The following is an 11,101-nucleotide window of genomic DNA, read 5'->3' as shown; positions in this document are numbered from 1 at the left end:
AGCCCTGGCTGTCCTGGAACTCACTTTGTAGACCAGGCTGGCCTCGAACTCAGAAATCCGCCTGCCTCTGCCTCCTGAGTGCTAGGATTAAAGGCATGCACCACCATGCCCGGCTTCAAGGTACACTTTGATACAGATAAATAGCACATAATAGTGTAAATAGCCTAAGTCAGGAAGGATAATGTTGAGCTGAAGTAGTGGGATCATTAACAGCCCTCTGATACAAACTGACCCTATTACTACTCAGTTCTTTGGTGACATTGGCATCTCAGTATTTATATAATGGAAGCCAATATACAAGCAGACTCATTTAATTGCCTGCAGCGACTTATCAATCACTTGCCAACACCGCAGTGCAGTGTGGGATAGCCCTTGACCTCTCCTCATTCTTTGTCCCCTTCAAGATTGGTTTTGCACCCTGAGTTCCTTCCTCATCCTTCCCACATATAGTTTAAATTCTTGACAGCTACACCAGCTCACTGTCATTCTGAATGATACTACTATCAATTTACAGATCAATTTGGGGAATCATAACACCTTAAAAACATCAATTCTTAGCCGGGCATGGTGGCGCACGCCTTTAATCCCAGCACTCACTCTGTAGACCAGGCTGGCCTCAAACTCGGAAATCCACCTGCCTTTGTCTCCCAAGAGCTGGGATTAAAGGCGTGTGCCACCACCACCCGGCTTAAAATCATGAATTACTATTGAATCCTATCACATTTTTCTTAATTTACCGAGATTTCCAATCGGATGGTAAAGTATGTGAACTTTCCCATGCTGAGTCCCCCTGGCTTTCCCAGGACTAGCCCACTGGTCGTGATGTACTCATACTTCTATATACTAGTGGCTTCAATTTGCTATGGCTTGCTTTCTGTTATGTGGGATACTGTTCAATAGTTCCCCATGTTCATGATGTTAGTTTGGCTTTTTACTGAGTTACTATTGGTCTCAGATCCTAAGTGTTTTGCCTTTTCTAGTTTTTGAACTGTCTTAGAACCTTCACTCTTGGAAGGTTTCTGACTATTAATTCAATGTATTTAACAGATTCAGGGTTGTTCAGGAGTCTGTCTTTAAAGCAGTATGTTCATTTAATCTAGGAACTTTTCTAGTTTTGTACAATACCCTCACATGATTCTTGTAATTATCCATATCTTCACGTTGTCTCTAACCAGGCTTCAGGTACACTGGCTTTCTCTACTGTTTGGTTCATATCTTACTGATTTCTGCTCTGATCTTGGCTATTTTCTTTTCTTTCCCACTCAATTTGCCCGTTTACTTCTTAAGTTGGAGGCTTCCATGACTAATAGTCTGTCTTGGTTTGAGTATGCTTCTGTGTATAAGCGTGGGCGGTAAGCACATGCAGGTGGAGCCAACCTCAGCTGTTGATAGCTGACCAGCAACCCCTGCCTTTCACTTGGCTTCTGGGGATCCAGGTCTAGTCCTCACGTGTGTGCAGCAAGCACTTGACTAACTGAGCCACATTCCCTGGCCCAGTACCACTTTTCAACTGTAAGCAGTGCTCAATACTGAAGCTAAGGCCTTTAGTTGTATAACACACATTTTCCTGTAATTTTATTTTCTCCTCCCCCTCTCTATGTTCTTGTTTGAGTACACATGGATGCATGGTTTGCAAGTATATGGGTACACATGTACCCATACATATGCACACGTGTGAGCATACGAGTGAAGGCCCAAGGTTGATAGCAGGAATCACACTGGATCACTTGTTCTTCCACCTTATTCACTGAGGCAGACAGGGTCTCACCAAGCCCAGAGCTCATCAATGTGGCTAGCCTCGCTCCAGAGTTTGTTCTGGGGATTCCCTGCTTCCACCTTCCAAGGCTGGAATTCTAGGCTGAACAGGACACCCACTCAGTACTCCTGTGTACTCAAAGGAGACAAGCTCTGGCCTTCAGGCTCCTGTAGCCAGTGCTTTAACCACAGAGCCATTTGTCCAGCCAAGTTTATTTAATTCGAAATGTTTCTAATTTCCCTGAAAAAGACCTGTGAGGTGGGCATTACTCAAATGTGTTATTTAATTTCCCAATATTTAAAGTCTTTCTCCTCCTAGCTATTTGCTCTTCTTGGATCCTACTTGATTCTAAACAAGGTCAGATTGTTTATACAATCTCAATTGTTTTAGAGCTTCCAAGGTTCATTCTGTGGCCCAGGAGAACACTGGTCAGTATCCAGTGAGTGAAGGGACACAGCTCAGCAGTGCAGCACTCACACATCAAGTGCAGGCTAAGACAAAATGAAAGCCAACAGTTATCACTCTACAACACCTTTAAGAGCATCTACTTTTTGTTCATCAATAAAATAGTGGAACTTACTTGTAACAGAGATCTTGAAAGAACACATGGTGACTGCTCACTAAATTCACAGAAAAAATCCTAATAGATACACAGAGAAAAAGCATTAATCATTAATCGATTAAACAAAAGCCAGAGATGTTTGCATATAAAGTATATATTTTTGGAAATAATATTCTACTACTGCTAAAATAAGATAGAGTTACAGGTCAGTTATATAGAAAATGTCTAATTATACCAATCAGTTTATAGAGTCTACAAAACTTTTTCAAGAACCAAACAAAACAAAATAATATTCACGTCACATTAAATTTGTACACCAAGAAAATAACAACTAAGGACAGAACTTGAACTCTTAGTCAAAAGAAGCAAGCATACATGTGAGCTGGAAAGAGAGAGTCCAGAAGTTAAGAGGACACACTGCTCTTGCTGAGGACCAACCATGGTTCCCAGAACCCACATGAGGCAGCTCACAACCTCAACTGCTTCTTACTCTCGTTCTAGAGGGGTTTGCCATCTCTAGCCTCCAAGGACACATGTGTTCATGTGCCCACACCCACACAGACAAACACAAGCACATAACTTAAAATAATGGAAGCACATCTTAAAAAGGAAAAAAGAAAGAAGGAAGGAAGGAAGAATGAATTAGTAACCAGGTAAGTAGATTTATATTAGATGAAGATCAAGAAATATGGGCTCATAAGAGGGAAAAGACAAGAAAATAGACAAGAAAATATACAAAACCATTCCCACTTAAAGACTGAGAAACACTGGCTAATTTATTAGCTTATTTTTCTGAACCTACCAATTTTTCTATACATGAATTTTAGTGTCTGAAATTGTTACAGATAGTTATATGGCACTGGAATGCCTACAATATTGCAGGTTAGTGTGAGGACAAAAGATTAGAGATATTTGTTCCCAGGCAATGTCACCATGGAAAGCTTGTATCCACAGCAGCCAATTGTCCCAGTCAGCTTCCAAAGCAGTGAATCTTCCTGAGCACAGCACTCACCAATAACAGAGAGGGCATTAGAGAAGCCTATCACAGTGCCAAACACCAATCTCTTATGAAACGTGCTTTAAACATGTGACAGGAAGGGAGGCAGGAGCTAGGAGAGGGGGAAGAAGCCTGGGAGGGAGGGTCGTCATTTAACTCCTGCCTACTTAAGCAATGTTTGCTTTTTCTCCTTTTAACAGCTATTCCCTCTAGTTATGAGGCCTAGGATGTAACGCTGTACATTCATGAACATTCATGTACACAGTACATTCGTGTACAGTGTGAACTGCTTTTAGAGAAAATACGTATCTACTCTTCAGTTCCCCTTACTGTCTTCACAAACAGCCACTCTAGTTCCTTGGCTGACGTCTCTTCTTCATCCTATTTTAAGCATGTGTCTTGGGGAGGAAAGGGTTGATTTGGCTTATGCTTCCTTATCATAATCCATCACTGAGAGAAGTCGGGACTGGACCTGGAGGCAGGAGCTGATGCAGAGGCCATGGAGGGTGCTGCTTACTGACTTGCTGCCCGTGGCTTGCTCAGCCTGCGTTCTTATAGCAGCCAGGACCACAGCCCACGGTGGCACACCCACAATGGGCTGAATCCTCTCCCACCAATCATTAATTAAGAAAATGGCCTGCTGCTGGGTCTTATGTAGGCATTTTCTCAGTTAAGGTTCCTTCCTTTCAGATCCAGGACACCATGTGCATCATCTATGTTTCAGTGGATAGTCTAGCACAGTCCACCTTCTGTGTATTGAGAGTACATAGTAGATATATACCCGTAAACATTATAAAACTGACATGGAGTGGGTTGGCCTAATGCTGCTGGTATTCTAATGGTATTCTAAAATTACATCCTCTAAAACTGTTTGCCCCCAAGACGAGAGTCCTCTTGTAAGACGCTGAGGGACTCTGTCCCCAATTCTGCTTGGTATATAAAGATGTCAGCAGCCAACAGCTAGGGAGAAAAGACACAGGCAGGATTTAGGTTTCCTGGGCTAGAGACCACAATGAAAGAGAGAAAGGGACAGAGCAGCCATGGGACAGAGAAGGTAGAAGAGTCCCCATGGCCTCTGGACCAAGAGAACATGGCCTAGAGGGTTGCCTGGTTGGAGCTAAGAGCAGCCCAGATGAAACATTGTAAGTAATAACTTGGGTTATTGATGAGAAAGTAGATTCTAACAGCATGGAGGGTAGGCAGTCGCCCAGCTACTGTGCTGCTTAAGGCATATTAAAATATAAGGCTGTGTGTATGTTTCATTCTGGGAACAAAAATGGTCAAAATGCTGTAAAGAACCCCGTGCTGGGCTTTTTTTTACGTATTATTTACAACACTGACACTCATGAAACACCCTGTTCTACGGCTGAATGGCATTTACTCTCCCCATCTCACAGAATGGATAGTCACCGGTGAATATTTAAAATGTTTCAAGTTTTTCAAGTTATAAATAATATAACAAATATACTCTTGTGTGTTTGTATGCATGACTATAGAGGTGTGTGCAAGCGTACACATAGCTGTGAACGTATGTGAAAGCGAGAGGTATGTTGGGGCTCCTCTTGTTGGCTCTCCACCTCACTTTTTGAAATCAGGTCTCTCACTGAGCCTGGAGTGTACCTTCCAATCTGGCTTATTCTTCCTTACATGTAAGCACACCTGACACCCGGCACTTTACTCAACCTCAACCGAGACAGCTTTGCTTCCCAGTAGACAGACTGTTAGCCCTTTCCCTCCCCTGCCAGTCACCTCACTGCCTGCAGTTTATCAGGCATGCATTCACCCTCCTTCCTCCCTTCCTTCCTCCGCTCTCAACAGTCACACAGCTCAGGCCTGGCCCTCAGTTCCCTTTCCCGAGGCAAGCCAAAGCACCCGGGGTATAGAGTCCAGGAAAACCAACGGCTGCTCTGCTGCACTAGCGTGTCTCTAGGAGTGAGAGTCACACTGGATATCCAATGTGTATGAAAAGAGCAGTAAATATATGAAAAACAAAAGGCTAGGTATACCGTGAGCATTAGGCCCAAGTATTAAGAAAAAATATCTAATTTATGCATACAACAATACTGTAGAAGTGTATGGGAACCAACTGCTTGTATAATAATATTCTCAAAACAAACCTTTCTTTTGTTTAGTACTATTTGTTATGCTTTGCCTTGAGATAGGGTCTCATTACACAGCCCAGGCTAGTCCATAACTCAAGTTTCTCCTGCTTTGGTCTTCCTGGTGCTGGGATTACAGATCCTTACCCTTGAGTTTTGGCTCTGTTCTTCTTCCTACATGTTACCAAATCTGAGTGCTTCCCATTATACAGAGGTTTTCACTCAGCAAACAAAGGCAAAACCTTTGACCTAAATGTAATTTGATACAAATAAACTTAAAAAAAAATGTCATTCAAGTTTATAGCTAGGATATGTCTTCATTAGTGTAGAGATGTGCATATTTACTGAGCTAAAAAGTACAGAAGTTTTCTTTCTTTACAACAATAAACAGGTTACCAAGCACCATGATCCCATATTCATATGCAAGAACACTAAAAGCTATCAGGAAGCACAAGCTGTCAGTTATTTGGGAGACTGGGGCAGAAGTCACAGTTCAAGGCCGCCCTGGAGTACACAGTCAGTCAACATCGGCCTGAGCAACTTAATTAATGACAGCCTATTTCAAAATAAAAAAAGTTTCAAAGGGACGGGAACACAGCATGGTGGGAAAGGACAAGAATACTTGAGGCCCAGCGTCAATGCCCTTATGACGTTTAAAAAGAAAGAAACTTTTCTATGTGTACACACACACACACACACACACACACACAGAGAAAATATTTTGAAGGCAGAATCCAGTTATCAAAACCTATTCCTAACCTTTGGGTGATGTACTAATACTGTAAGTTTAGCTTCTTAACTTCTAAGAAGTATCAGATCCTTCTGCGAGTTAACTATTCTGTGCTGCCTGCCAGTCAGTCCCTCGAGCGAGCGAGCAAGCAAGCAGCAAGCTACGCTATCTATCACTCCACCAAAGCTCCAGCACACCATTTTATACTCACCAGGATACAGTGTAAGTTTGGTAAGTTCACGACTTCACAGACAGTTTTTATTCTGTCTATTAATCTTGAGAAATAGTTGACCATTTCTTCTCTTTTAATTATTTTTGCATAGCGAGGGAAGGTGGGTGGAAGTAATCTCTGGTTAACAAGGGGCTCAAAACCCATCATAATTGGATGGTCTGAAGAACAGAAAGAGGAAAGTAACATTTCCAATTTTTTTTGGATTTTATAATGAAAACTATTAAATATATAAATATATATACCCCAATTTTGAAAGGCATCTCCAAATTCTAATCACAAAAATCTGTTAAATTTTAAAACTTACAACTAATTTATATATCTATGCATACATTCTAATGAGATTGAGTAACTTCAAAGTGTACTTCCTAGCTACATGGTGGCTGAGGTTAGAGCCAAAGACTGAAGCAGTGGGACTTGCCTGGGTTGCACGATGGGTCAGATCTCCACCCTGAGAGGAGACTTAGCTCCGGGAGAGAGCTGGCTGCATGACTACTAAGGAATAGCTAGCTAAACCAGTTCTAAGTGCAGAGACCTCCTAAATAGTGGGAGACTTCCTGGAGCACAACAGAGTATATGATCTGCATCACTGAGCCTTCCTGCAAGAGTCAGGACAAACACAGCTGCTGACCACCTGCACTGAACACAGAGTCTAAGAGAAAGCTGTCTGCTCTGGAGAGCACAGGAAAGCTGAAAGCCTGAGGACAGAGAGGAGCAGTCATCTCTTGGGTCAATGTCCACTCCCACTGGATACTCTGCTGGTTTGCAGTACTTATACTACACCATGTGACTCAGCTTTAGTATGTTAATGGAGATGATCACAGGGGAGACCAGAGGATCCCAGAGTAGAACCATGGTTACATTATCACTGTCACACTAGTGTACACTCCAGCTCTTTCCCAACATGGAAACTGAAATGAGACAGTCCTCAAGAAGCAATAGCTCCAAATCTAATCTGTGCTCATCAGCAAATAAGCTACACCCTTTCAGTCCCACATGTCAGGCTGACCGACTGCATACCCCAAGGAGCACTCTGCTGCTCTCAGATCTACCTCCATCCTTGCACATGCTTCCCAGGCCTGGGCTTTCCTCCCACCCAGCAGTTCCTTGTAGGAATCATTCTTGTATGTGTCCAACACAGCTGCTGGTACTTGGATGAAAACCCTTACCCACAAGCTTTCCTCTCACCTCGTACCCATGCAGTGGACACCATTTCCAAAGGCACATTCCAGTCACTGCCTTTCTCCTGATACTACCCTCTCCCAGGAAATAGGACTTAACCTTAGCACCCTGAAGACAGCTCTCCTGCCTCATTTTGGTGCCTCATCTACCTTTTGCTTCATCAGTTAACAACTTTAAAAAAAAAGTATTTATTTTATACATATGTGAGTACACTGTAGCTGTCTTCAGACACACCAGAAGAGGGCATCAGAACCCATTTCAGATGGTTGTGAGCCACCATGTGGTTGCTGGAATTGAACCCAGGATCACTGCTCTTAACTGCTGAGTCATCTCTCCAGCCCCAGTTAACAACTCTTAAGTATTCTAATTCCTACTGCCTACTGATGAACCTGCTCCCCTTGCTTCACTCCAACATTATGTATGTCTATTCCTTTATTAAATTAATCCTATGCACTGCCATCTCTATTTTCTATGGAAAATACAGCCTGACTGTTTACTATCATAAAAGTTTTTTAATATATTTTATTTATGTGTATGGATGTGTGTCAGTATGAATTTATGTGACCCATATGCATTCAGGAGCCTACAGAGGTCAGAAGGCAGATCCCCTGGAACTGGTGGTACAGGCAGCTGTGAGCCACCATGTAAGATGCTGGGAATTGAACCCAGATCCTCTGCAAGAGCAGTCAGCACTCTTACCCACTATCCATCTCTTTTATCTCCCACATATCCCAAAGTTTTGTTTACCCTCCTTTTTGTACCCTACACTGTCCTAAGGGAACACTGCAAGAATTCAGAGTTTCCTAGGACTCAGTAGGAAACGCAAACAGCATTTTGTCTCTGGGAACTGTTTTCTGTGTATTCCTCCTTTGCCTGCTTACATGCCTATGTGCTATTTGTGTGCGCTGCCCTTGTTGTCCAGAAGAGAGGAGAGGTATCAGCTCCCCAAGACTAGTTACAGGGAGTCATGAGCTGCCATGCCAGGACTGGGAGGCCCCTCTGAAAAGGCTGCCAGTGCTCTTAACTCTGAGCACTCTCTAGCTCTTCCATCCTATGAGAGCTGTTTTACAAACCCATCAGTAGGGAGACTATACATGTAAATCCCATTCCTGAATACATTTACTGTCTTTCCAATTTTATGTGGAAAAACCAGAAAGGCTTTGTTCCCATTTACAATTCACTCAGGGATATCATTATCCCATACACATTTGTACTGTTTAAAAATAATCATGACAGACAGTTGTAGTGCACACTCTTAATCCCAGGGTCCACAGAGGGAGACATCTCTGGTCTGGTCTGCAAAGTGAGTTCCAGGATAGCTAGGACTACACAGAGAAACCAAGTCTCAAAAACCACAAACCAAACAAAAACTACCTCCCGCAAAAAAAACAAAAGCAAAAACAAAATCAGAGCTATGGATAGTTTTCACCTCAATAATTCAAGACTACAAACACCATGTCATGAATTTTAGGGATAATCTGCACTGCTGTACACTCTAAATGCTGAGTCAGCAGGGGTGTACCATTCCAGTTGACGCTTACTTTCCGTGTAAGACAGAATGCCACCAACATGCCAAGCACGCTTCAAGCACTATGGCTATTCAGAATCCCTGGATACCTCCCGTGTAGTGTGAAGAAAGGCACATGTGAGTAAGCGAGCCTCAGCAACCTAGCCTGCCTCATGGAGTGAGGAACTCTGTACAGTGACTCTGATGGGTCTCAAGAATTAAAGGAAGGCGATGATGAACAACAGAGTTACTGCTGGCATCACAGCACAAACACAAGACAGGCACATATACAGAGTCCAGCATGATACAAGAGATGGCCAAGATCTCAGCAGACTACATCTGCAAAGAAAGCTAAAGCACGCTTAATGTTTGGCGGAAACATCCCAAAGTCCAGGCAGACTGACTTAAATCAAAGTCAGAGCTAACTGGATTACGTTTTGGACAGAAAATAAGAAAATACAAGTAAGCAAAGCTGGAGAATTACCTCCTTTGGTAGTGCCATTCTGAGCCTGGATGCCGTGGTGCAATGAGGTGTGAATGGCAGAAAGAAGGTCTGCTGCCTGGACCATCAGTTTCTGAGCCTCTGCAACAGCACTGGTCTAGCAAACAAATCACCAAAACACTTACACACTTTCACTGAAAGATGCACATACAAGAGGAGGTCCTACAACAGTACTAAGATCCAATGCATGCACGGATCCTCACACATTGTTCACTTAATGCAGCACCACAGGATGCTCAAATCCTCAACAGGACACAAAGGTTCCCCTCAAATCTGTATCTTATTTGATGTGTTAAAAAAAAAAAATAGCTGGGTGTGGTGACACATGCCTTTAATCCCAGCACTTGGGAGGCAGAGGCAGGAAATCTGTGAGTTTGAGTCCAGCCTGGTCTACAGAATGAGCTCCAGGCCAGAGAAACCTTGTCTCAAAAAACAAAAAAACAAACAAACAAAAAAACTAAAGAAAAAAAATTGAACATACAGTCAAATATAAAAAGGGAAAAGTTCCAATAATCTACAGTTATTCACAAATATGGGGGAAGAGGGAATCCAAGAAAAAAGAATTACTTGAAACAGTTTTTAATCTATCCACAAGAGACCTCAGTGTGTTATAAAATAGATATAGAGCTATAATCACGTTTCACAAAAGCATTTGTATGGCTGTGGTTTAAGTATACAGAGAAGCGTGAGGACAGGAAGGACATGCCGTCTACCTCTGACCCAGTTACAGCAATTCTCTCACCTCTTTCTTAGTAAAGGCTATGAGCACTGTCAGCAGCACTCGCGTGAACTTCACTCTGCTGAATGCTGCCAAGCACTGCTGGTGCTGAGAAGACAAGGGAGTGTGGTAAGAAGCAGGACCTGTAAAAGGACGGCCTGCAGAGGCGCTCACCAGTAAACAGGCCTCTGCTCAGCTTTTAAAATGCCCACAAAACAAGCCACCATAACCGTAGTAAACAAAGCCTACTCCCTTGAAACAGAGAAGAAGCTATGCTGTACTCTAGAACAACAGATTGCCTTTAATCCAAGGTCAGAACTTATACTATCACCTCAAAAAACAAGTAGTTAGCAGCTGTGAAAGTTAAGAGTTCAGTAATTTTGATAATATAAAAAAGTTTTGATGTTTACTAAGGTTTCAAACAAGATCTACAAATAATCCTTTTTTTCCAGTTCCTGCCTCCCAGGAACACTTAAGTTTTGAAATCAGATATTCAAGATCTGTATTACCATTCTCTCTATAAAAACAGAAGTGGAATTAAGTCCTTTGCAACAACCTGTTGCTAAAGAAACACCTAAAGGGGCTTCCATGAATTACGATGCAGCTCAAAGAGCTACGGCACTGAGAGACAGCTTCTCTGACATTAGCTGAAGAAAAGACGGGCAATTACTTCTAGTTCGACTTCTGGATCTCTCTCTTCTCCTTGTCGACTTCGAGTACTCTAAAATTAAAAAATAAGGTAAATTTAGACAAATGCAGCCCAGAGAAGTGAAGGAAGGAAGGAAGGAAGGAAGAGAGGGAGGGAAGGAGGGAAGGAGG

At 42.6% G+C, this 11,101-nt stretch overlaps 1 protein-coding gene across 3 annotated transcripts in view; it reads right to left on the bottom strand.

Moving 5' to 3' along the window:
- Nucleotides 1-11,101, bottom strand: part of Naa35 (N(alpha)-acetyltransferase 35, NatC auxiliary subunit) — a 51,700-nt gene that overhangs the window by 17,289 nt on the left and 23,310 nt on the right. For all 3 annotated transcript variants that reach the window (XM_029468254.1, XM_021179882.1, XM_029468253.1), the window contains exons 9-13: nt 10,953-11,003; nt 10,307-10,390; nt 9,547-9,661; nt 6,356-6,534; nt 2,337-2,396 (exon numbers count right to left, since the gene is read on the bottom strand). In XM_029468254.1, the coding sequence (XP_029324114.1) occupies nt 2,337-2,396; nt 6,356-6,534; nt 9,547-9,661; nt 10,307-10,390; nt 10,953-11,003 (489 nt within the window). The remainder of the gene's footprint in view (nt 1-2,336; nt 2,397-6,355; nt 6,535-9,546; nt 9,662-10,306; nt 10,391-10,952; nt 11,004-11,101) is intronic.

The sequence above is a fragment of the Mus caroli genome, chromosome 13, assembly GCF_900094665.2.
Source record: "Mus caroli chromosome 13, CAROLI_EIJ_v1.1, whole genome shotgun sequence".
NCBI classification, from domain to species: domain Eukaryota; kingdom Metazoa; phylum Chordata; class Mammalia; order Rodentia; family Muridae; genus Mus; species Mus caroli.
Note: the sequence above shows the minus strand (reverse complement) of the source record. Positions and strands in the feature narration are given on the sequence as shown.